At 45.6% G+C, this 26,601-nt stretch overlaps 1 protein-coding gene across 2 annotated transcripts; it reads right to left on the reverse strand.

Moving 5' to 3' along the window:
* Nucleotides 1-2,567: 2,567 nt before the first annotated feature.
* Nucleotides 2,568-26,092, reverse strand: nr2f5 (nuclear receptor subfamily 2, group F, member 5). Of its 2 annotated transcripts, XM_030394924.1 has the most exons (5): nt 24,820-26,092; nt 14,895-14,948; nt 12,173-12,453; nt 9,301-9,547; nt 2,568-4,768 (listed from the first exon to the last, which is right to left on the reverse strand). In XM_030394924.1, exons 1-5 carry the CDS (start codon nt 25,184-25,186, stop codon nt 4,449-4,451), a joined length of 1,269 nt encoding a protein of 422 aa, XP_030250784.1. In that variant the 5' UTR covers nt 25,187-26,092; the 3' UTR covers nt 2,568-4,448. The 2 variants fall into 2 exon arrangements, with proteins under 2 accessions (XP_030250784.1, XP_030250785.1); XM_030394925.1 differs by lacking the exon at nt 14,895-14,948 and having other exon boundaries at nt 24,820-26,090.
* Between the last annotated feature and the right edge of the window lie 509 nt (nt 26,093-26,601).

Here is a 26,601-nt window from a genome sequence, read left to right on the forward strand (position 1 = left end):
ATGTACACAAAATAAAACTCAGACAAACTCCAGGGCCACTGGCTGCACAGCTAACTGAGCCATGAGCTAATTAGCTAACAGCAGCTAGCTATAGCCAAGAATAGCTAGCAAAGAGCAGCAGTTGTTGGTGATATGCTGCCCCCTATCTTTTTGGAGGTGCTTTTGATATTTTACATGTTACACCTTTCAGTGTCAATATTCTTTCTATGCATATTTTTCAACTTATGGTAACAGAATCTCTCTCCACCTCCCTACATTTATATTTCTAGTGTAACTGTGTAGTTAATTTGCCAAAAAGGAGACAAAACTCACAGTTTAGAACATAAAAATTGAGCTTGACTCTCTCAAAAAGACAAAATGCTCAAAGAGAGTGTTTGTGGTTGTGGTGGTCTGTGGTGTTTTTCATCTGTTTCACTGTTTTTCAGAATTCAAAATGTAACAAAAGTTGTTCCAACACAGCAAGACGGCTGCAGTCAATTCCTACATATTGGCATACAGTGTACAGTAATAGCCATATATTTGTAATATGCAAAGAAATAACCTGTAATGGCTGCACCTGGTTGTGATATTTACAGGCTCTGTTTTGTATCTTGGAGCAACGTATTTTCCTTTTATGGTTTATGCTGAGCCCGGTGTTCGCCATAAACGGCAGGTGTGCAAAATTGAAGTGCAAAAGTAATTCAGCTCCTGCCATTCAAAGGAGCTGTGTCAGTTTGATTTACCTGTACACATAAACGCGCACACACGCACACACACACACACACACACACACACACACACCTTTGGGCCACATGTGTTTTTTATATTCATGTGGTGGAGGAAAGAAAAAAAATGTGCGCCTCCAAAATGGAGGTTGAGGGGTCATGGTGTTTGGCCAGGAGTGACAGCTCTGAAATGAAGGCATAAGTCAATCGGCTACTCTTCATACATACCGCACACACGCACGCACACACACACACACACACACACACACACACAGATTGGGGTGGGAAGCAGGGTGGCGGTGGGCGGTCAGGATAGAGGGTGGGGATTGAGGGATTGGGGGAGGTAGCTGGAGGAGGGGAGGCTGGGTGTAAGGAGCACAAGGTTACCGTGGGGGTAGTGTGTTTTTGCGTGTGTGCATGTGTGTGTGTGTGTGTGTGCCGAGGGATCTCAACACCATGTTTGAGGTTTTGAGAATGCACAAACCTGTACCTGTCTTTGTTTTGCCGTCTCTCTCCTCTGTTCTCCGTCTCTGTTAACGCTGAGCGCTACCAGCAGCTATATTTACCCAAACTTGCACACACACATGCACACACACACACACACACACACACACACACACACCTCGTGACACACCTTGAACCCCAAAGGTCAAAGACCATGTGTGTTCTTTCTCTGTGTGTGTGTCTCCCGCACACACGAACACACACACGGGGTCATGGTGTTTGTTTACTCTCTGTCACACACTGAGCGCGCCTGTATCAACATTTCGGCTGCAGGCGTGAGTGCAGTTTAAAATCATCGATTGATTCATGGTATTCATGGCCCTTTTTTCCTCATTGAATCAAAGTGCTCTTTTAAAAATTCTGCGAGTGAGCAGAAGAATTATTCATCCTAAATGATCTCAGGTATTTTATGGGTGTCGGGAGATTAGGTTTGAAAGAACGCTGCTACAACGAACAGATGGGCAAAAATCACTACAGGTTTCAACAGAATCAGTTGAAATGCTGATCAGAGGGAGAATACAATTTGCAATGAACTTAAAATCTTTTATAAACATAATTTAAAAGATAAGAATGTATCTCTTGTAATTGTACGTCACGGGGCACTACGGTAGCCTGGAGGTGCTTTCAGTCATTGTTTTCACTGTAAACACAGCGGCTGACCTCAGCAGGGAGTCTTTTAACACAGCTATTAGCCACCGCGTTCAGAGTTTATAATGATTAAACCTTTTCAACTTCCTGCTGCAGCTCGCCATGTGACCATGGCATCCACAGTGGGGGAAACAACTGAGGGGTTGATTTTTATAGGTTTCCTGATCGACACACCTCTTCACCAGCGGAGAGGAAACGGATCTGTGAAGAGAAACATCGGCTCCAAAGGCTGATTATCTCGTCTGGGACGAGTCTTGTTTCTCAAAACTCCTGAGCTGTGAGTTGTTGCAGGAAGACGAGGCTGGAAACAGGAGTCAGAGTTGGAGAGAGGAGTTTGGAGTTGGAGGAACAGCCATTGAGAATTTATTTCTAGAGTCCTGGCCGGATATTTAACTGATTTTTGATCATCTAGATGAAGCAGTAGCTCACCTTGCGAGATTTCAGAGCGAGACCTGTTTCTGGCTACAACGAAGGATCTTATTATCTAATGAAACATTACATAACTTATTTTTACCTTTAAATAACAGTTTCAAAATCATTTTGATGGTACAGTGTCTTGTAATAGGATGAACTGTGTCGCTATCCCTTTTTTTCTGCACTTTGTGACTTCAGTAGGAGGGTAGGATCAAAGCGTTACATCCATACGTAATGTTTCTTTAAGGAAGAATATTTTTTTTGGACAGTACACGACAGTAAAAGACAGCAGAAAACTTTCTGTGAACAACAGAATTTTATTTCAATTAATGGATAATCCATATTTCCAAACAAAAGTAGAGGGGATAAAAACAAACTCATAGAAACTTTCTGTGAATTCCTTTATCAACAGGCAGATTTCTAAGGTCCCAGATGGCTTTTCCAATACCAATACTCGATGTTGATACCACAGTGCCATGTTGGAAAATGTGAGACAGGTCGTCAAAACAAACTTGCTTCCACCGAGTGGAAGAAAAAAAACAAAAAAAAAAACAACTTAAAATAGTCCTAAGCTAAGTCACAGTCATAAGTCCAACTGGGATAATATTGTAACATAGACTGAGGTTTTCAGAGGTTAGTGATACTTTTCTCTACGGTATCGGTACGATAAGCTCAAATGACATGAGTCGAGGGGGATTTCCCAACACGACAATATCATCAGGAGGAGGAAAAGAGCTCGCACGAGGTCTAAAAACAACGAAGGTGCTGATGATGTTAAAGCATTACAAATCGCGATTTTGCATCACATTAGCATTTTTACATCACGCGAGTTCGTTTCCTCCCCTGACAGGACATAATACCTGTTATAACAGGTAACGAGAGATTATGGCACAGTCATAGGATAAATGCTCAGTGACAAAATCTTTGTTCTAAGGCAAGTACAGCTAGTTTTGCAAAAATGATCCCCCCCAGTTCAAAAAGGTCCAAAACTGACAATCATGACTATGAAACAAAAAACGGATGAGTCTTGTCACTCCTGTGATACCAACATGTTCAGAGTTGTAATCGGGCCCTTTTGAATAAGTATAAAGGTAGATCGATCGAATGGCGTGAGGCTACCAGTGCTGTGATTGGACAGGAGTGAATAAGTGTAGGATCTGACAGGTTTACAATGCAAGTGCCTAAGCTTTCATTTGTATTTTCTTTTTTCTTTTCTTTTTTTTTTTTACAAACTCCTTTTCTCCCCCTGAGACCCCAAAAACAAGTATATAGTCAAATTATAGACAAACCAAACATTAAATTTTCATCACCAACACTACCACAAAAATATCCAAACAATATGCATTTTGTCAGCTTTGGCACAGGCTGCTGATAAGTGTAAATTTTGCTCTTGTACTGATATTGGCATGTCTGTCTGTCTGTCCGTCCGTCCGTCCGTCTGTCTGTCTTCCCACCCGTTGAACCTGAGCTTTTCCCATTGAACCCTAATATGCTATAGATGCCTATGAATCAACAATATACTGTACATATGGACACAATCATGAGTTTTCTCTCCATATAAACAGTGCTAATACAAACACACACATTAAAACATGTCATCTGCAAAAGTCCAAGACATTTTGGCATTTGTCTTTCTGTTTTTCTTTTTTCTTTTTTTTTTTTAATGGCTTCTGGCGTTCTTGTTCAAAAAAATTGGTAAATATACAGCGGGCCTTGTGCTCCTGATTGTAGAGTCCCGTAGGCAAAGCCCTTGCTCAGTATTCGCCGTGCTGGGATGCTTGTACGCAGCCTCTGTAAATGTAGGCGTAGCACCACCAATAGAGCGACTGTTTGTCCTTTGCTGCGCCTGTTTTCGTGGAGTTTGAGACTTGACATCTGAAGTGAGTCCAACAGACCTGCTGGTGAACTGCGCAATAACCCGTTCTACCAACCTGTCCATCTCGTGCCGCATCTCAAGTGTGGACTGAACCATCGGCTGAGGGGCCACCAAGTCTGGTGGTGAATGATCGGCTGGCTTGTGCAACTGGGACGGTAACGGATGATGTTGTCGGTTTGGGTTTTTGAGTGGAATGGTGAGCTTCCTCTGACGCAGAGAATGAAGGGATAGAGGGATGGATGGATGGACGACTGGTCAGGTGGACGTTCAGCCTTGAATTTGTCCCGCAGCTCGTCTCCGCCTCAGGGCCCGTTCTCGTTGTAGTGGAGGGAGATGGGCCGCTCGCGCTGCACGGCGGGCATGTAAGGCCAGTTGTAGCTGGAGCCCGAGAGCAGCATGTCGCGCAGCAGTGTCTCGATGGGCGTCTTTCCCACCAGGCGAACGAAGAACAGCTGCTCGATGACCGGGGAGGAGACGATGCGCAGGGAGGGCAGGCGGAGGAGGAGACGTCCGAAGCGGTTCGGCTGGCTGGGGTACTGGTTCCTTACGTACTCCTCCAGGGCGCATTGGGACTTCTCCTGGATGCTCTCCACGTGGGCAACGTCTGACAGTCCCATCGCATCTATACAGAAAGAAGATAATAAAGAGATTGAGGTTTAATCAGTTGAACATGTAGTTTCCCTGCAGGACAATAAATAGAATCTGCAAAATATGAACAAAAACTAATCTCTTCAGGAAACTGATGGAGATGCAGATGATGCCAAGGAGACAGATCATCTACATTGTTCGATCAATGCAACCACTTTCTTTGGGAACGGTAAAGTTTTTGTCAGTGATGTTCATGTAAGTCATGTAGCCCACACCTGCGTCGCTGACACGCTCCCAGACTGCATGTTCTGACTGACTTTTTTTTTTTGTCAACCCACAATTTAGTCAATCAGATGATGAGTGTTGCCTGGCACCATCGCTGACTTTCTCCGTTGGCTCATAGATATTCCTGACATAAGTTGGAGGAGTCGTAGCTTGTGGTCCTTCATGATGCACGCGAGTGTGAAGACGTCATCAGAAGAGGCCGACTCGTGGGATCAATAACGTCAACAACCGACTCACCGAGCGCATTAAAAAGATGTCGTCAAATTTGGCGAGAAAGAAAAAAAAAACATGTGGTAATCTTTACATCGAGGCCTCTTGAAGCGCCACACACTCTGACACGCTGCATGGGACACATGACAAACTGTAATTGTCTGACGTTTTTGTTCCCAGTGACCCGCGATCAGGTTGATATTGTGCAGTCTGATAGCTCAGATTGTGCAAGAATCTAACCTCGGAGCGGGTGGCTCGACGTGAAACCTTGACCTGATGCTGCACGAGCTGATTGAAAGAGATATATGAGAGGATGACACAGGGGGGAAATAAAATGGAATCAAGTGCCGACTTTTTTTTTTTTTCCTCCTCCCCCCCTCTCAGATTCCTCAAGCCAGAGAAATCTTGCTCAAACTCGAGGAAATCGAGGTTGTCACTGTGGAGATATGTATCGGCTTCACCCCTGTGGTCTGTGTTCACAGCACACTACAGCGTTCCCTTTCCCCGCAGCTGGAGGTCATGTTCAGCCTCCCGCCTCCTCGCACCTCCCCTCCTGACGGCCCCCGCCTTGGCGAGAGTCTCGCACAGCCGAGAGAGAGAGAGAGAGAGTGTAACACTGCGCGCGATACTTTTCACACCCTCCGTGTGCAGGGGAGAGCACGGGGGATTTAGCAAAGGAGGTCAGAGATGTGTGAACTGAAAACAAAGACACATTTTACTTTACTACGCCACGTACTGTACATGCAGAGGGGAGAGCGCTGGGACTCTGCCCCCTGGATGAACCCTCATTTGGGAGAGAGGTTTTTCGATGAGGTTAATTTCTTCTCCAGCACGTTCTTCTGGTCTACAGGCACTGGGCCCGTGCGTTTTAACCTGTCACCTTGCATTGCAGGTCCCCTTTGTCACCTCACACTCTGATCTGTCCCCTGTGTAAACCCTGCCCTGCTGGGCCTCAGCGCCGCACAACAAAAAAAATGTAATTTACCTCATATTTTAATTGAGTGTGTCAACCGCTCCCCACCCCCAGCGGCCACTATTCTCATCATTCTGAGTGAGTAATTGCTCCCACTCTGGCTGTACTTTCCTCCACTCGGGAGGGGGGGGGGGGGCAGATGGACGCTTTCTTTTTTTTTTTTTTTTTTTTGTCAGGCTGCCATTTTGGGTCCTGCGTGACAAGGCACTCACTGCCCGCTCAGGATTAGCAAAGCTGTCTGTGTGACTGAGACCACTTCGCGTGCCGAAGCGACAGCTCTGTGGGCGCCCTTCCACGCCAAGCGCCATGTTCTTTTGTCTGATCCTTGGGCACACACCGGGTCAGTGGGGGTGAGGGATCAGGGTGGCAGGACTGTGATGCCCGTTCTCTGATGTGGCTTGATGGGACTGGGCTTCCCAGGGGAGGGGACTCAGAGGGAGGTGAGAGACGATTGGTGTTTGTCTGAGCTTGTTAGCTCATCGTACCAGGTCTGCAGGAGTCAGGTTTATCAACGGGTCCATCGAGTGTGTGCGTGTGTGCACGTCCGTGTCCATTAAAGTCAAACGTCTGCGCTAATGTCTGCACGTTTCACTGACTGTATTGTCTTGTTTTTTGGCAAGGCTTCATGTGCGTACATGTGGGTACATCTGCCCGCACACTGGGAAGTCACATGGGATGCTCAGGGCTACAGGGGTTATGTAGGTCATGGTCGGGGCTGTGGCGAATCCTCCGTCTCGCTGGATCCCACCATACATAATTCAACTCCCGCGGTGGGGGCAGGGGTCCCGGGGCCCGGGCTGGGCCTGGGGTTGGGTTTGGGGAGCGTATAGGGAGGAGGGGTGGATGACTGGTTTCAATAATAGATGGGATCACGAAGGAGAGAAGGCCGATGAAAGCGAGGAAGAGAAGGGAGAGGTGGATCCACAGCCACCCACATACACGGAAGCGAGACGCCGGGTACACGCAGAGTGAATGTGACAGGCCGTGCAAGGGAGAAAAGAGGGAAAACGCAAGAAAAAAAAAAAAACACGGATGAGAGAGATCTCAGTGTTGGCTTCTTCGCCATCCGTTTCTCCCCTCTGGGTCACAAAGCATGATCTCTCCGTGGAAGTGTCCCAGATGTGACAGTATTTTGGCTGGCACTGGAGCCCAGTGACTGTTGGGATAAACCTCAACGGGGTTTGTACACAAGGGGTATCAAAACAATGCCTCTCCCATGGGTCTCCTCAAGACGTAAGAACATTATATTTTGATTTAATCTCGTGTGCGGCTTCGTGGGGAGTTCAACGCAGTCAGGGTGTTAGGCCTCTAGTTTTTTCTTTTTCTTTTTTTAAGAGCTTTGGACGTGCCAGAAAAAGACAAATTTATGTTAGAAAAAAAATCCAGCTGAGTTTTATCTACTGAGCCAAAAAGAGTGGCCCAAGACATCAAGATTAAATATATAAGATTAAAGGCAACTAAATGTGACAAAGAAAGAGTTGCATCTATAGAAATGTCTTTTTTTTTTTTTTAGATGTTGTGAACAAAGGGAGGGAATTAAAACACAGCTCTGCAAACAGCATAAAAGATAAATAAAAAGGTAAAAGCTTACGGTGAAATACAACAAGAAACGTGGTTCATGTGAGGCACAAGCAGGTTACTCACGGGGTCAACGGCGACCTTTTACAGTATGAGAGAGCGATCGCATTACAGTCAAATTCACGGAGGGCAGAGACCATGACTGACTGCCGGGGAGGACCGGAGCTGCGGCATTTACATATGGAGCCAATGAGACAATATCTGCTGCAGCATTAGAGGTCACGCCGCGGTCAGGCTTCGGCGGAGGTGAAAAGGTTGCGGGCTAAGTACAGCTGAAGTCGGGTCCATTTGTCTGCGAGCGCAAACTGGATTGCAACACAGCAGAGGCAGGAAATGTTTCTAGGCAGCGAGAACATCCGAGTGCTTCTGATTTGGAAGTTAAACCACTAAGTTTCTCTCGGGCTGTGTGTCGCAAAGTAGTCAGACGCTTATTTATAGAATATTAAGCTCGTTTTTCAGACATCGGTATGCAGCATTGCTGGTTTCATCCGTGGGTCAAATGTAAATGTTCCTCGTGTTTTCTCACGGGCAGCATAAGTGATGGATTTCAAAACTTGTTTTTGCATTACAGCCTTATTTAAGCTGAAGCAGACAATCCTAGAGGAAGAAGGTTGATTATTTTAGTCTCAGGTTGTCTGTTGGTTTACCACCTGGCTGGGAATGAGCCTCAATCAACTCTCTTTTCTCAAGGATCGTTCTGCTGCAGCTTTACCGAATGTATGAAGGGAGATTTCTGCTGCCTATGTTATGATGTTCAATAGTGAATGACAAGCTGGAGACTCCTGTTTGCAGGGGTGGAAGCAGCTCAGAACACCTACTCAAATTAATCGAGTCAGTTTCTTTTCAGTGCTTTTTCGTACTTTTGTCTTTTTCTCAACCAAAACCTTTCATCTGCGTTTTTGTAGCCAATGATGCTATCCGATCACAGAACAGGCCAATGTAAACCCTGACACACAAATAAAAAAACAAGTCGGTATTCCAGTGGCTAAACTGTTCTAGAAGCCGACATGCGTCTACCAGCAGGTCTCGTCAGGTCACAGGATAACCCTTTTGGCTTGTTCTCCAACTCAGGTTAAGCTGTTTACCGGTACCTTGATACCCTGCGATTAAGTGTCCCTGACATCAATAAACCATTTAACAGATCGTTCCTGCTCCAGTGGAAGTCAGCTCACCCGCCCGGCTAATTCCTTCCTAGTAAAGTTACTCACAGGGGAAAGGTGGTGTTTTTGTTGACAGGGATCTACCCATAATCCTCTTTGAGATCGAGTTTGCGTGCGAGTGGAAAGATTGAGTTAAAGTAATCTTCCGCCACTGAGAGGTTCGATGTTCAATCTCTTGTTTGGAACCATATACCAAATATTTGACCCATAATAACGCTGTTCTAAAGCTCACATTTTACTACGAGCCGTCTCATTTGTCTTTGCTGATTTTTCTAACTTCCCTTTCCCCTTGACATCATTTGCATCCTTCACGCAGTTTCCTCGCTGTTTATACGGCACACGTGCTTCATTCAGACTCACCGGAGGTGAAGAGCACGATGGACTTGAGGCAGGAATATTCGGCCGTGTCGACCTGCAGAGCTTTCAGCTTCTCCACCTGCTCCTGGAAGACGCGGATGTGGTCCATGAAGGCCACCACTCGCTCCGCTGACATGGGCGACGCGTGCAGGCCGGCCGCTGCCAACAGAGGGGCCACGTGAAGCGGCATGGAGCACTGGGCGGCGTTGAGGACGAAGAGCTCGCTCCATGACATGCGCAGCAGTGCCACCTGGAACGCAGATAGTACAGAGTTAACAAGGGAAGAAAATGATCTTCACTCAAAGGTCAAACACGATACATCTAATAGGGATGATGTTTAAACATGTTTGAGAATCATTCAAAGTTTGAACACTTTTAGTTAGAGCTGCAGCAGGTGATTAATTTCATAATCGACTGATCGTTTTGTGCACATAAATTGTAAGAAATGCTCATCACAATTTCCCAAAGTAACATCTTCAAATTGTTTGTTCGTCCAACTGACAGTGCAGAACCCAAAGACTCTTCATCTACTGTCATATATATCTAAGAAACCAGCAAATGTTTGAGATTTTCACTTGAAAAATAACACAAGCGATTAATCAGTTATCAAAACTGGTAAATGAAATAAGTTTTGATCGACTTATCGTTGCAGCTCTTCTTCGTGTGCTCTCTAGTTACAGTACAGCAGGCTTAAGATCTCATTTCCACACTTCATTAACGTGAGTCAAACTGTGATTAAATACCACAAATACAAATTACTTTCAAAATGAAAACCGGACGTGAGATGTTTTGAACATCGAGTAATCCAAACCACCTTTGGAAGATGGTCAGAATTGGGTCACATGATCAGGAGCAAACCACTGTACACACAGTACAGGAGCTTCATTCATGCAAAAAATTCATCCCAACAAGTGATAAATTCATTCATCGATGCATCATCCACCCCCTCCTCCCGACAGGAGGAAGCGGGCACAAAGCAGGCACATAAAGTTCACAGAGAGCGCCTGTCAGACGCCGATTGTAAAGGACGATACAACATGATAAGTGTTTATTAGTTTTAAAAAAGGTCATTAAGTTTACTAGGGGAAGTGACAAGCTGTGTTACGAGAGGTAGAAATATGTTTTTAATATGTAATATGGGAGCATAGTGATCATAAAGGGAAAATTCACCCAAAAGTGAAAATTCAGACATGATCTATTCACCTTTATGCCGGTGGAAATGGAAATGTGGGCTAACACATCAGACGGAGTGAGCGCTAACACTTAAGGAGATATCAGCTTTAAATGTTTTTAAATAACAACTTTTCAAATTGATCTGGGATCTCAGGGCTTCTGGAGATTTGGGTTACGCCAGATGAAGCAGCAGGCACAAGCTGAAGCTATTAAACAGGGATACGGACACAGACAGGTGGCTCACGTGGCCTACCAGCAGTGTTTACAGTAACACTTACTTACTACAAGCTACGAGTCCTCTTCCTTAAAGTGTTTACATTATTTTGTCCACCCGTAACCTAGATGCGCACTGTCAGATTTAGATGCAGTAAAAGCTACGAGACACGTGTTGATACGAGATGCAAGACGAGTCTTTTTACAGCCGGTTGAAAAAGAATCGTAAAAGACGCCAAAAGTGAGTTTTATAGAAAACATGGCGCTCACGGTGCGACACCGGAGCACTAACTGACAGAGTGAGAGGACAGATATATTCCACATGTTGACATGACATTAATGATATATTAATGATATGGTGCCGCTCGACATGTTTGTGATGAATATGCCTGCCCAAGGTGCATGTGAATATTTATAGGTCAGACTTGCTCCGTGCCAAGAGTTTACAGCTGGTATAAATCTACACGTGCAGGATTGATGTCAGGTCTGTTCATATTGAATGTCCTGAGCGCCTGTTTCTGCCTTCACTGAATAACAACAGTGCAGATTTCTTTTTATATGCCACTGAGCGATCATGAAGAAAGGAAAAGGAGAAAAAAAACGGTTTTGGTGAAGATTTTAAGTGTGAGTAGTGGGTGAGATGTCGTAAAGAATGTGTTTATTCTGCCGTCTTTCATTGGTTTACAGCTTCACTTTCACAAATTTTTATTCAGTGTGTTTATGGCTCAGATCTCTTTTTTTTCTGGCTCTATATTTTCTATGCTTTCAACGAAAGTAGACATGATGTGAAGAAACGAGAGGCTGAAAATGCTAGCATGATGCAAATGTTTGGGTCGATATGTTATCTGGATAATATGCTGATGAAAGTTTGTACGTTTTAGGTCAAAAGCCGCGTCTCTCTCTCAAAGAATGTTCTATTTTCATGCTTTACCGAAGGAACAATTAGATTTAATTCACAAAAATGTGTATCTTTATACATTTTAGGGTGAAAAATAAGCTGCAGAATTTGTCTTCACTTTAACTCCATAACGGTTTGTTGCGAGTGGCACTGAGCGCCCCTGGTTTGCATAAACTACCCTTATCCTTAACTTCATGCAAATGTGGAGCGGGCAACACAAAGCCCCAGAATGCATTGCAAGGCTGCTTACATGAACAATGAATGGGAAGTGTAGGAACCATTGATCCTGTGGGTTACGGTACCATTAGGAGATAAAATCGATGCCATTCATGTCTGTATCCTCAATATGAAGCTATAATTAGCAGCTTATTAGCTTAGCTTAGCACAAAGAATGGAGACATGGGGAAACACCTAGCCCGGCTCTGTCTCCAGGAAGTTGTTTTTTCCAATCAGCTCTGAGCCTTTATGTTTCTTTAAGCTCACACTGTGTATGGAGCACTGAGTCCCCCAGCAGCACATCATTGCGACAGCATTATAATGCAATTAAGTTCCCCTCTTGGTTCTTAAGCTCTAGTCAAATGTCGGACTCACCTGATCCATGAGCTGCAGGTCAGGGAAGAAAGGGATGTTCTTGGCCCACTCCACCGCGCTGAAGAGCAGCCTGGCCGCCAGCTCGCAGATGTTCTCGATGCCCATCAGGTTGTTTCCCTGCATGCACTGGGCCCCGTAGCGAGACGTTGGGTAGGGCTCGGCGCGCAGCAGCAGAGAAATGAAGCCGGACAGGTAGGGCTGGCCGTTGTACGGGTCGGTGCCGTTGGTCAGGTACTGTCCCGGGCTGGTCTGAGAGTTCGATGTACGTCCTCGTTGTACAGCTGAGGGAAGACAAGGCAGACGAAGATGAGAATTCAGCCCACAAATCTTAACTTACATTACGCCTGTGTTTTGGTTTTTTTTTTGCTCTTGCGGATGTTTTCATCTCTGTCCAGCCGACAACTTTTAGCAGCCGGTGGAGATCTGTCATCAGGTTGTTAGTACATTTTTCTGATTTGGGAGGCGTAAACACCTAAAGCTGGTCTGCGTCCAAAACAGCCTCGGCACGGCCTGCGTGCAAAGTGAAGTGAAACCTAAAAGCCGGGGCGATTTGCAGAAGGGAGAGGAGACGAAGACGGAATAAAGAGAGTGAAATTGGGCATGTCAAATGTGTTCGAGCGGGGGGGGGGGGGGGGGGGGGGGGGGCTCTGCAGAATGGGGTCAAAGGGGGCGAAAAGTGTGGAGACGGGAACATTTCTCTGACTCTTAAATATGTCAGCAGCGCTCGTCTTTTCAGCGGAGCGGTGGAAAAGTGGCCCAGGCCAAGGCCATTCTGCGCCGCTGTTGTGCATCAATGAGTAATGACAAGCAGCAGCTGGTAGAGATATAACACTTCTTCACACCTACACATGTTATGCGCCCGCACAGGCGCGGACACATGCACAAACCACACATGAATACATACGGTAACATCTCCCCGCCCTCCCCTCAACTGGCAAATGGCTCAGCCCGAGGCGAAAAGGGCACGCAGAGGCCAAGCGCTTGTACACACACACACACACACACAAATGCCCAACCCCCCCCTCGTGGAGCGATGATGATGCGGCGAGCGCTCAAAGGCCCATTTGGAAAACACCTGTTCAGTCATCCCCACTGTCTGACTAATAACTCCATCTACTGTTACACAGAGAGCGGAGAGAGGCACTGGAAATGCAGAGGGGGAGGTGGAGGGGGGGGGGAGCCACCGTGTGAGGGGAAAAATTAGGTAAAAGGGTGAAACGGCGAGATAAGGTGAAGGAGGAGAGAGTGTGAGGTGATAAGTTGAGCGCAGGGAGATTGAGGGCAGGAGGGGGGAAGGGAAGGGGAGAGGTGCAGGGTTCAATATGTTTGAAAGTAGCCTGAGATGAGGCCTCAGATAGAGAGCGGTGGTTTACATAAAGAGACAGGTGGAGGCGGGAGGTGGAGAGAGAGGGGGGGGGGGGAAGAAAAGGGGAGAAGGAGGGGGGAGGAAAATGCTTTTCAACTCGGCATCACCTGTCGCCTCACACACACGCACGCACAGCAGCTGTGTCAATCGAACGCACCGTGGCACGTCAGGGGTCAAATCACTCGCGAGAGCGTTATAAAAATGCCTTTAATTCTGGCCTCGTCCTCCGAGCAGAAAGAAAATGCCTCCGCACAAAAGGTGTTGACCTCCAACTATTAGTTCTCCCTGCGAACTTGTGTCAACCCGTGTTCTTGGAAAAGAATGCGGTCTCCTTTGGCAAACAGCGCAGTCTCGCTCGGCCGGGCTATGAAGAGGTGTTGCGTGTCACAAAGACGTTGCACAATGGGACATTCCTCGTCACTCGCGCTCTTGTCTTGCTCTGCGAAAGGACGGCTGTCAGATTAGCCACACGTGTCCGTCGCTGCTGGATTTCACAAACCGAAGAAAATAAAACACCGCTCTGAGCAGCGGGGGGGGGGGGGTGAAAGTGGTCCCAGAGCTCGCCGGTGCAAATTTCCACAAGGATTACCTGGTCAGAATTTTTTTTTTTCGGTCACTCTGAGGTGCTTTGATTGTCAAGTGGAAGACTGAACAAGTTTGTGAAACTCAACAGATCCTCCAAGTTTAACAAAGTATGTTGCTTGCTGTTATTTAGAACAGCTTCGCTTAGCAGGAGGCACAGAAACGTCTTGGTCGGGGTTCATGAAAACATTGCGGTCTGGGTTAAAATAAGTGCTTAGTTGAGGTTTCGGGGACCTTTGTTATTGTGGTTTCAGTAATAATCTAGTGGTTAGGGTTACAGAGCGATCGAGGACATGATTTTCCTTGCAATGAACCGCCGTCTCCCTTGTTTTGCTGGGAGGACTACCGGGACTTGCTCACACCAGCCTCGAGTCCCTTTCCACTTCCACTCCCATTTGCACATCCACACTGAGGGACCGTCACACTTAGTCCCCCCCCCCCCCAAACCCAATTAGCCTGAAGTGGAAGAGTTATAAAACCCTCCAACCGAGGCTGATTTACTGACCACATGCAACACCACTTCTTACAAAACGTAAGTTCTGTGCCAGGACTTCTGCTTAAGACCACCTAAACACTTCTCCAGTCAGGAAAATGGAAGATGTGTTGCAGGTTGACAGGGACTGTTGCAAAAAACCATGCAGCTCATAAACAGAGTGAAAAACTAGACAAGAAATGTTTTTCCATGCAACTACGGCATAATTGCCGACCCTCCCGACTCTCTAATACAGTTCTCCTGTAATTCTCCCAATTTATGAAAATTTTAGTCATCATAACCTGTTTGTGGTGCCGTACAGCGTGAAGTCTGTTGTACTGATGTGTCTCTTCGTCCTCGGTGAGTGAGAGACAGACAGAGAAATGGAGAGAAAAGATAATATTTAAACAAATTTCAGACGCCCTGGAGAGAAGAATTCATGACTCTTAAATGATCGCCACGTCGGTTGTTCCGTCAGTCAAGATGCCACCGTTTTTTTTTAAAGTTCACACTAGAGGGGGAATTATTCTGCGTCGTCCTCTCAGAATTAGAAGTTCAATTAAAGTTATTTGACATCAAGAATATTGTTGCATTTTATGTATTATTTTGTTATTTTTCGTTCTTTAAATGGCATCAGAATGCAGGAAACGGTCCTTGAACTCACATTTCGACGGGGTCGGACCCCCACATCTCCGCTTTGGTTTTGAAATATTTCTGAGGTCTCAAAGTTGGCAGGCATGAGCCACGGTTACAAAAAGGTACAACACTTTGGTTTCAGGGGACGGAAGTTCGTTGCAAAGGTTGGTGTTGCCCTGGGTTAAGACTCCATGAGGGAGTGGGCGTTGGGAGGGTCTTCCTGATAGAGTCTCTACGAACTTTGCCTCTTTATAATGACATCAACTAAATTCATTCTTTGCTCATGATGTACAAAAGTCATAATTTGTACTTTCGCTTCCTGAAAGGACTGATTCTGCATGCTCCTTGGAGGACGAGTCTCGAAAGCCACATCCCCGACTGTCCCTATCTAAGTCAGAGCACACCGGCAACCTCAAACTGTCACTCTGCCCTGCACTTCATCTTAAAAACGCAATTTATTATTATTTTTTTTAAAATATGTTCCAGGCTACAGGGATGAACAACCTGGTCTCTCCTACTTTTGGGCTTCTCACTAATGCTCCGAACAAGTTGCGAAACACTTTGTTCCAGAATTTATCGAATTCGGCGAAGCTTCACAAATTCCACCGCTCTGCCGCCTTTCATGTCTCTGATACGTGAAACTCGTGGCTATTAATTTGCCCTCACATCGATTAGTGTTTAATCCCGCAGACGGTGGAGAATCTACTTGATCCCCTTGACTTTTCAAAAGCCTCATTGTGGGGGGTCACTCGTGGCTGAGAGGCAGAGCACTTGAGTGCCTCTGACGGAGACACATCGCTCTCTGTTCTCCCCTCGCCTACAGCCGGGCCGACGAAGCGGAGGAGCGGTGAGAGAGAAAGAAAGGAAGAAGGGAGGGCGAGTGATGATTGTGGAAAGGTCCAAAGGGATAGAGGGAACGACAGACAAGCGTAGAGACGGAGAGATGCGGGATCTTGACATAGAGAAGGGCAGCCAGAGAGCCGGAGAGACAGAAATGACATTAGAGAGAAACAGATGCCTGAGGATGGAAAAAGAGGAAGCGCGGGTCAGGGACAGAGACGGAGAATAAAAGGGGGGATGGGAGCATAAAGTCAGATTTGAGTCCGTGCCATAAGCTGTTTCCTGCTTTTTAATTGGTGGCTTAGCTTAATGTAAATGACAGCTCATCATCCCACAGTAAGAGGAGAATCAAAAAGCGTTAGAACTGGGCGACGCTGATACCAAATTAAGAGCACTAAAAATAAAAAATAAAAAAAGACAACAAAACGGCATCCTGTGTAGCATTAAACGAGGGCACAAGAACGAGGCAGCTGGGGAGAAAGTGCATGCAAACGGAGGTACCATGGGACATTTCAGCTGCGACTTTCGAAATGCCACTTCAGCAAATGGCAGCTGGCAGAGTGCACAGTTCGCTGCCTGGCTGCCCTGGATTAGCCTCTGGGTCAGACTGTTAGTGGAATTACAGCAGCTAAATACAATTAAGGCCTATCAACATTTGGACTAAAAGGTCACGGTGCCAGGGCAACACAGACGCATTATAGATTCGGCTCAGTCCAACAGTTGCGTTTAATAAGTAGCTTTTCCATTTTCTAAAGCCTCCACTGGCGAGCGCGGAAATAAACACTTTTACCTCGCGTGAACCCGCGTCTCCTCGTCAGACCTTGTTAATTAACAAATAATCAAACACATGGCTGAACAGTAAGTGTGTATATATAATATGTGTGCGTATGTCTGTGTCACTGGAGGCCTCGATAAATGTACATGGGTGCAATTCAGCTCAGAGGTCACTGTGGCAGAGTGCGTCCATGTGGCTGCCGTTGTTTTATTTTGGCCCTGAACTTTGACTTGCAGGTCAGTGCTCTGCAGCAGGTCAAAGCTCCCGGAGAGAGTCAGATAGGAGAGGCGAGGAGCTAATGTGTAAGCCAGGAGAGAGTTGGAGATAAAGAGAGAAAGACACTGACAAACAAAGTGATATGTCGTCCGAACACCGAGTGATAACTTGGCGACACGCTCATTTTGCGGGTATGCTTTTATTCTGAAAAACAAAAAACAACAGTTCTGTTGTTAACATGGCTTTAGGGCGTCATCACACTGAAAAATACACGTTTTAATATCAAACTGACAACCCCTTATTCTCCACGATAGAATGGTTTCTACTTTTGTCAAATGACAAAGAAGCTGCCATGACACTAGTGTTTGTTGTCTGAATGCTACGTGTACTTATTTCTATGAAAAAGACAAGAGGAAGTCCACGGTTCAGATTAACATTTCATTGTGTGTTGTTGTGCAAGAGCAGACAATGATCTTCTTCTATTTATTCAACACTTTGTGCTGCCAGATGAAAAAAACAAAAATGAAAAAAAATCTATAACGTTCTCACATTCACTTCAACACTTCAACACATTTTTCCATTAAAGCTGCGACAATCAATATGTTTTACATTCACAATGGATCACATGACACACCAACTCTGTTTAGCCGCTTTCAGCTCATTCTGATTCATGTTTAATGGACAGTAAACTTTACTGTTTTGATTCACTGATCTCCAAAAAAAGAAAAGCTGTGAAAACCCCACTGCACACTACCTGCTCAGCACCAGTCACAGTTAGCAACTAGCTAGTGAACAAACAGTTAAAGAGTCAGATATTTCCCGCAGGAGTGAGGTCAAAACAAAAAACTGGTTGTATCAATGTGTCAACTTTTTAAACGGATACTATGTCATTGTGGCATCTACAGCTGATCCTGCTGCCGCCAAGTGGTCAAAATATACAATGCTGTTGTAACATGTTAGCACTAGCTTGAAAATGTAGCATTAAAGGAGACCTATTGCACATTTTCACGCACCAATGAGAGCTCTTCTTTCTCCAGAAACGCCCTGTCAGAAGCCTCGCCTTGAAACTCTGTAACTTTGTGACATCACACAACATCACCATGTCACATATTTGTCTGAATGTAACCCTGACGGTTAGTCTGGCATGCAAGAATTGATTCGGCACAGCTGCTCTGTTGTTGTTCTGTTGTTGTTATGAATTCTGTCTCAGGCATGTGTGAGCTGACCAATCAGAGGGGACTAGGTATTCAGGAGGCGGGGCTTAAAGAGACAGGAGCTTAAAGTTTCAGACAGTGTGAGAAAACTGATGTGTTCTTTGAGGATTAACGCATGTAAACCTATTCTAGAAGTGGCCCAAAATAAAACGATAAACCTGAAAATGAGCGCGATCTGTCTTTTTATGCGTCTTTAAATGCTCGTATTAAATGCAAGGTGAAGTGATGAATATTTGTCGGGCGGCTAGAAATGTAGTGTTGCACCCTTCTGAAGAGAAACACGACATTAAACAAAAGACGGAGCGAAGCAGAAAGGTAATTTACTCCCTCTCTTCACATCGACTTAGAAATTATTGAGAAGAAGCCATCTGCAAACATATGAAAGAGGACTGACGGCGTCCCCAGCCGAGTGTCTGTCGAACACGAGAGAGCAGAGGTACGCAGCCGACGCCAGATACACAACAGAACGAGAGTGCGGCAGAGAAAAAACCTGAGGCAGTGCAGGAGCTGTGGAGGGAGAGCAGTGACACAGACAGAGAGAGACAGAGACGTGGAGGGCAGGGGAGGTTCGCGTGAGGAGGTTCGGTGGCTTTGCTGTGCCGATGCCTCAGTCGCTCTCTCACTCAGGACTTTGATGAAGCAGTTCCTGCATTAATTAGTAATCCTAATTCAACTCTGGGACTCTGATTCACTCTGTCCTTATTTACACTTACACCCCCCCGCCTCCACTTTATTTACCACACAGTGGGCCACAGCAGGAGTAAGTCCATGTCATTTATGTGTCACGCTGTGCATGTGTGTGCGCTTTCAAACAGCTCTCAGCTGCCGCTCTTCATTTGCAAATTGTCAGCTTGTGGTACAATCATCACGCAGTAAACATGGGGACTATTATTTGAATTATGTGAGCTTTTTAAACTAGTTTTAGTGCTGGAGAGACCTTCTCTTTACCAAATGTTTTTTTTCTAGTAAGACTGGCAATACATTTTAAAAGGGCCATGTCACCCAAAACATGCATTCCCACTTATCCACGTAGTGCAATCTAGCCATGCACAAATCGGAAATTGAAAAATGGAAAATATCAACAGGAGCAAATTCAGGTGTTTTTGGCAAACAGAAAATCCACACAAAGAACAACATATATCAGAAACGTACAAGTATGTAATTTCTAGTTTTAAAGTTTGATGTTTTTACTGACGTTATGTTTAGTCCTGTTTGTCTTCTTCCCTCTTCACTTAAAGGTTCCTTCTCCTAGAAAATTGGTACTAACATTCGGCATAATATTTGTGCTCAGCTCAACAAAACATACAACTGTTGAATATTATGTACATTCTGCTGTACTGGGATGGTGGACCTCAAAACCTGAGTAATGTAGCGCTGCAACAATCAGTTGATTTAAAGAAAATATGATAATTAATTGACAGTTTCAATCATTTGTTTAATCAAAAATGTCAAACATTTGCTGGTTCCAGCTTCTGAACTATGAAGATGTTTTGCTTTTCTTTATCATTGATGACAGTAAATGAGGAGTATTTGGATTAAGAGTGTTGGTTGGACAAAAGAAGCAATCTGAAGACTAAACTAGACTAAAATATTAATAATTTACCTTGGCAGGGTAGAACCAAAATCACTGTATGTGGCTGGAAGCTACAAGGATTCAGGTGGGGGAATGTGATTTTTGTTTCAGGGGGGAAACGACTCTTGAATAATTAAATAACAGCGGTCAGAGAGGAATGTTCTTCATATTAAAAAGAGGAAAACCTCCTATGTGTCTGACACAAAGCATGTTGTTAAAGCGGTTACTGATGCATCGTGGCTTCTTCTCCCTCTTCTTCATCAGAAAACTGCCGTCACAACTAACCCCACTCAAGAGAGCACAGATAAGATCACCAGCCAAATCCTTTAAAATATAAATGCGCCCAGATTCCCCACAGCGTCGTGTCAGAGAGTGCATGTGTGGCAGACTGAAGGAGGAGCCTTGTCAGCGGGGGTTAAATGTTCCTGATAAATTCTGCGTGTTCTCACAAGTGACCCGAATGACAAGAAAAAAAACAAAAAAACAGGTTGAGCCACTCGAGTTGCAAGCAAAGCCGTCCAGAGTCGGTCGGAGAGGCGCCTGCGAAGGTCACGCCAGGTTCACTTTCGTCACATTGGTGGGATGTGCAGAAAAGACGTATAACCTGTATAGGAAAGAGGTCATTGTGTGGCGTATTCTGACAGTCAGCTTCCTCACCCTGACGTGTCTGAACGCTTTAAAAAGAAAACGGCCTCGTCTTGATGTAATATTAAAATTAGCCTCGGAGGGCTTTAATAGGGGGCCGGCCCATAATGAGAGATATGTCAATGGGAGCCATTTTCCTCTGATAATGACTCAGCCTATGAGTGTGGTGACAGGGGTTAAGTGTTTGAATTTGTCAATAGCTAAATTACAGGGATAAGTAAAGGTTTTCAGAGCCGAAGGAGGCCCGACTGCTGTGTTTTGGTGCCAAATTGCCGGCTGTTACAAGCCCACTGCGGAGTATGGATTAGTCAATACACGCTGTCTGTTAGACTTTAGTGCACCGGTGAGGATATTTACTCACTGCGGTTCACACATTTGGACTTTGACATGCGCCTGTCTGTTATTAATGTTTTAGTTTTGCTTGACCTATATTCTCCACCGCTGTTGGTATTTTGTCAGAGAGCAATATGGGTCAGAGGAGGCGACAGCCTTCCCACTACGCGTGTTGAATGCGAGCGTTACACACCCCCGCGCCACAAATGGATGTTGAGACTATTTGCCATCGCTCCGCTCTACTTGTCTGCGTGGATTCGCTCACACGTGCCCAGGTGTGCGTCTCGGGACGCACTCGGCAGACGAGAAGACGTCGTCGTTGTGTATGCATGCATTCCTCGGCAACGGTAAACTACCGCGCGTCCCTCAGTGAAGTCGGGTGGCTCGTCCTTGTGGGCTGATTCAAAATTAAAACATTCACTCCAGCTCAAAAAGGAGCTGTCAGGCTGATTCTCTCTCTGCCGCCCCGCTTCCAATTCAGCCCAGAAACGGCGCTGACAGAGAAACAAGCGGAGGTTCTGTGTAGCTGCGCGGTGAGACAATGACACCAACGCTTCCAAGGTTTCAGGGGTTTGACACCCACAGAGGCCGGCGCAGTGAAGGTTCGCTGTCATGGCGCTGAAAGGTGCTCTGGATAAAAGTCTCCCAACAAATAATATTATGTTCTAGACAGCAGTCTGCAGAAAGAGGTCAAACGTCCCCTTAGGGGGGGGGCAAAAAAAAGAAACACTCACTTGAAATAAGTTCTGAAAGTGACGCAGTGCACTCATGAAGGATTCAGCGTGTCGTCTCAGGAAGCTAAATATTAATTTAGTCTGAACAGAAAAGTCAGGCAGCAGTGTTAGTGATATTAAACAATGCGGTTATTATTTCATGAGTGAAACACAACTAGAGCTGATTTTCTCTTTGAGGAACCGGTGGAGCCACAGCTGATTCACACCGAGTTAATCACTAACAAGCGCTCTGATTTCCAAATACACAATCTTTAACGTCATTTGCGACCAAAACAAACAAAAAGAAAAAGGTCAACGCACAGATTCACCGATGACGACATGTTCCATCCAACACTTTCCCTCCGCATTTGTCAAAAAGGGAAGTACATTATGACCCATATGCTCCATGGAGAACATTTTAGTAAGTGAGCAAAAAAACAAAAAGGCCTCTAAATAATTAAAAAGCGCGTCAAACTCTTCCAGCTCGACAAACTCACATTTACACTCGTGAGTCATCCGGATCTGCTCGATTCCGACGGCATCGTCTCCGTTACTTTTTGAATGTCGACAGACGCAGAGAAAGGAAATATCAAATGCATATTTCACCGGGATCATAACTGAGAAGACGCGTCCCCTTGACAACCTCAGGTGAACCTGTTGAATAATGCAGAGTAAACCATGACTTATGTATGACCTCTGGGCAGGACGACAGCGGCTGTGTGCTCTCACTGCGATGCCACTTCTCGGTTGACACCCTCAATCTTTGCATCCGAGGAGGCAGCGCAGCTCAATTTACTGGCCACGTCAGGATAAAATCATGATGGTGGGATTTGTCTGAAAAATTCACGATTTAAGCATTTCTGTGTCGTAAAAAGCTACGCCAGTCGTGATGAAGTAACTGAAAACGAAGTCGGTGGTTTACTGACAATATTACTGACTATTATTTATAATTAATCCGCTCACATGTTTGTTAGCAACTCATCTAAACACTATTTAATTATTCATGGCTCTTCTCCCTGGTCTTTAAATCTCTGCTTGGTCGTGTCGGTTTCTGGACGGTGGCTGCGCCTCAACAGAAATGGTCCTAAGTAGACGAATGATCTGATAAACAGAAGTCAGCGACAAAGAGGATTTGAGGACACGGTTTAATCCAGCCGACCTCAAAAGCACCAACAGATGAGCTCAGCCAATGTAAGTTGACCTGCTCCACATTTAAGCCTTTAACACAACTATAAGCCAGCGCTGCAAAAAATGTCAACCTCAGGGGTAAAATATGATTTTATTTTCAAATAAGTTGACATACTTTTACTCTTTGAAAACTGTTTTTTTTTTTTTTCTGGAGAATTTCCTTCAGTCAGCTGATATTTTCTAGATTTCTTAAGATAATTGAGAAACTTTTGGAATCTGAAATTAATCTGAAAGGAAGTTCAACAATTATTGATTGATCTGGGATCGAATCAGGAGATGGAACTGCTTTTTTAAGAAGAATATTTTTGCAGTGTGGACTTCTGTGCAGTCCATCAGTGCACCATAATATTATATAATGTAAATAACAGGATTAACTCATGTCATTCTAAAGGCTTGCATCTGTTTTTTATGCCCGGTGAACGTCCCTCTGTGAGATGAGCACTGAAATACATTTTTATTTTTTTAACCAAACATTTATTAGAAAAGGAAGTTTGCCCATCAAAAAGAGTCAAAGTGTAAAGTTGTAAACTAACTTCTCAGGTGTTCACGAGTCTTCACTCATATGTAAATAAGACAAATGGAGTGAGTTCAGATATTTTTTACATTTTCGCCTGTTTGAGTGTGAAAACTTTAGTTTATATCTTCAGTCAGACGGACATTTTTTGCAGTAAAGGCGATTTCCTCGCGTTCATTCAGTCGGAAAGGAGCGCGGCCGAGTCACTGTGGCTTGCGGGTGTTTTACATGAGGTGAGACTGTGTGTACAGTGCACACACACACACACACACACACACACACAGGCGTAGTAGCGCACTAACGGGAACCCTTAAGGGATCATCTCATCTGAGGCTCTGAGGAGGACGGGTATTTCCACCGTCTGTGTATTTACATTTGGCTCAGGCTGCTGAGAACAAAGGGCGGCGGGGTCGTGGTGGAGGCTGTATGTCCTTAAAACTTCCCCTGGCGAAGTGTCCATGAGCAAGACTCTCTGGAATGATGCCCCTCTGAGCGGGGAATTAAAAGAAGCGACGGGTGACATCTTCATGGAGGACCCAGATACGCACTCACAAGATAATTAAAGCATTTTACGCGCGTCTCATAGTATAATTAGTTTCTATTAATGTCCTTAAATTAAACAGAACCATTTTTTTTTTTAATTCTAAATCAATAATAATGTTCTATAAATGATGAGTTGATGTCTGCAGGGAAAAGTGCATCGAACAAACACACAAAAACTGAGTGTGTGAGTGACGCTGCCGGCACAGATGTTCAGAGAAAGAAACTTTTGGACGCGTTCGGTTCACATTTTAAAATATGCGCCATCGCTGCGCCCATGAATGGGACGTCGCCGCTGAGGGAAGCGCTCTCCAACACGTTTCCAGCGCTCCTCTTTGGCACTAACTGACCCGTTGTTAATCCAACACAATACAACAAATGTAGCGGCATCCTCTTATGGCGGCTCTGGGTGTCGGTGAGCAAACAGCATAATTAAACCAGGGGGACAAAAGGGGGGATTTCAACTGAACAGAGCGCACCAGGGTGAATGGTTTAGATTTGGTAAATGAATGCGAAATAAGCATTGTGCTGCCGCAGGTGGTGACTGATTATTTACCCATAACAACAGTGAATGTGGCGAAGAACACAACTGATGGATCAACAGGCAGCACGGAATGGATTTTACGCACAGAATCCCTCACTGGCACTTTTCTTTCTTTCTTTTTTGTTTTTGTTTTTTTTTAAGTCTGTCAGATGTGAAAGAAATTTCCGCTCCACGTTTAATTTCCTTAAATTCTTTCTTGCCACAAATCAGATCTGACCTTTTGTACTTTGCTGAAAACAGCTGAAGAAAAGCAATAAAATAAGATAAACAGCGTCGGGAACAAGAGCTCCAGCCAATGTTGAAGAGTTGGCCACTTGTTTAGAAGAACAGTAAAATGTTTTACGGCTGAGCTCCAGACTTAACGGCCTGTTAATGTTGATATTTCAGACGGAACAACATTACGCACAACTTTACGCACGGAAATACGATTAATAAACAAAAGTCTGGCGCACTGACGTCCGTCACACATCTACAGAGCACAGCTCCGTGGCCTTACCTTCTCTCCTCATGCCGACTTTGAGGCACTTCTTCAGCCGGCAGTACTGACACTGGTTCCGGTGGTGCTGGTCGATTGGGCAGTCTCGGTTCCCCCGGCAGGTGTACGAGAGGTTCCGCCTCACCGAGCGCTTAAAGAAGCTTTTGCATCCCTCGCAGGTGAACTGACCGTAATGCTTCCCACTGGACTTGTCCCCGCACACCATGCAGTCCACGTTGGGGATCTTGTCCCCGGAAAGTGCATCGTTCCCCGGTGTGGAACCGTTGGGAGTCCCCGGTGCCCCGCCGGGCTCCTGGCCGCAAATCTGGAGCTGAGACCCCGGATCTGCCGAAATGTTCTCTGGCCACTGGCTTACTACCATTGCCATGCTATCCCCAAACACTTTGGTCTTTGTTTAAATCACAGAAGGAGAGTCCGGCTCACTGATACAGATCCGTCCTGACGTCTTGTGGAGAAAAACCGAGGGAGGGCGAAAAGGCGCTTCCCACTTCCTCCAGAGGTCAAATCTGAGCGTGTCTGAGCTGATGCGTTTAAATCGCCGGTGTGTGCGTTAGTGAGTTCTGACTGTAAACATCTATCAAAGTTCACAGCAACAGCGAGGTATCAACATGATCGATGCAGACGCGCGTAGCCTACAACTCCCGGTGTTCCTCGCCGCGCAGCAATCCATAAACACGTTGTTCCTCAGAGTGTAACCTCTCGGAAAAAGTCAGTCCAGCAAGTCGGCGTGCGGGTCTGCGGGAAACACGACGAGATCTTTTACTTCTGAGGTGCCTTTAAGAGTCTGAAAAAAGAAACCAGGGGGGGGGGGGGCAAATGACACGGAATACAAACAGACAGCAGTGTTTCGCGTCTCGGTCCGCTCCGCTCCGCCTCGCGCCCAACGCCGCGTTTAAATTCACTCACGATGAATTCTTCCTCTTGAATGTCAGGCTCGCTTTAATACTGACCACATCTCATGTCACTCAGTGGATCGTTTTATTTAGTCCCAGAGAGCTCCCGGAATCAGTGCGAGGCGCAGTCCCGAGGAGTCGGAGATCCTGGTTCCTCTTGTTTTCTTGCGCGCAGCGGTGAAGCTTCTGGATCGCGACGTCAGCGTGCGCGATATTTATTAACCCGCCCGCACAAGCCTCGATATTATCCTTCAGTGACCGTCTGCGTGAGGAAAGAGACTCAAACAAGAGAGAGCGAATCTTTTGCCCGCTCGAGTGCTTCTCGCTTCTCCCTCCGACTGTCCGTCCCACCTCCGAGAGTCAACGCTACAATTTGGGGAAAGTGTCACAAGCCAGGCTGCCTCGTACGGCGGCTGCCCCCCTGGCGGCGCTCCATATAAGGTCACTACCGCCAAATAAGGTCGTAACCCCTCCCCTCAGCGGGAGAAGCGAAGGAAGAAGGGCCGGCCGTGATTGGTCCCCAAAGTCTGTTAAAAAGTAAGGAGCGTTGTGATTGGACGGCGGCTGATTAGGATGCGTTTGACTGACAGGAGCGGTTGTTGTGATACTTCTAAGTGTTTTACATCAGAAAATTAAACAATGTGCATCTTCTGTCTCCACAGCAGGGATCAGAAACATGTTGTATTTAATTAGTCACAACTTTTTAAAGTGAATTAAACTCTGAGTTGTGTTGAAGAGGAGGATCAACCGGTTTTATCTTTTAAATCAACTTTTAAAGGATAGATCTTTATAATGGAGATGAAGAGGAGGATGGAGGGAATATTAAGCTTCTCTTCACACACATATGTGTTTTTCTTTTGTTAGCTTAATGTGGATGTTTGACCTTCAG

This window comes from Sparus aurata, chromosome 17 (assembly GCF_900880675.1).
Source record: "Sparus aurata chromosome 17, fSpaAur1.1, whole genome shotgun sequence".
Lineage (NCBI taxonomy): Eukaryota > Metazoa > Chordata > Actinopteri > Spariformes > Sparidae > Sparus > Sparus aurata.

Bases quoted from the DNA above. Each gene is read 5' to 3' on its own strand.
- nr2f5 (XM_030394924.1), bottom strand. From the start codon at position 25,186: ATGGCAATGGTAGTAAGCCAGTGGCCAGAGAACATTTCGGCAGATCCG. The intron at 14,949-24,819 runs GTAAGGCCACGG...TCACTCACCGAG, and splicing joins AGTCGGCATGAGGAGAGAAG to GACGAAGAGACACATCAGTA. The intron at 4,769-9,300 runs GTGAGTCTGAAT...CTTTCTGTATAG, and splicing joins CATCGTGCTCTTCACCTCCG to ATGCGATGGGACTGTCAGAC.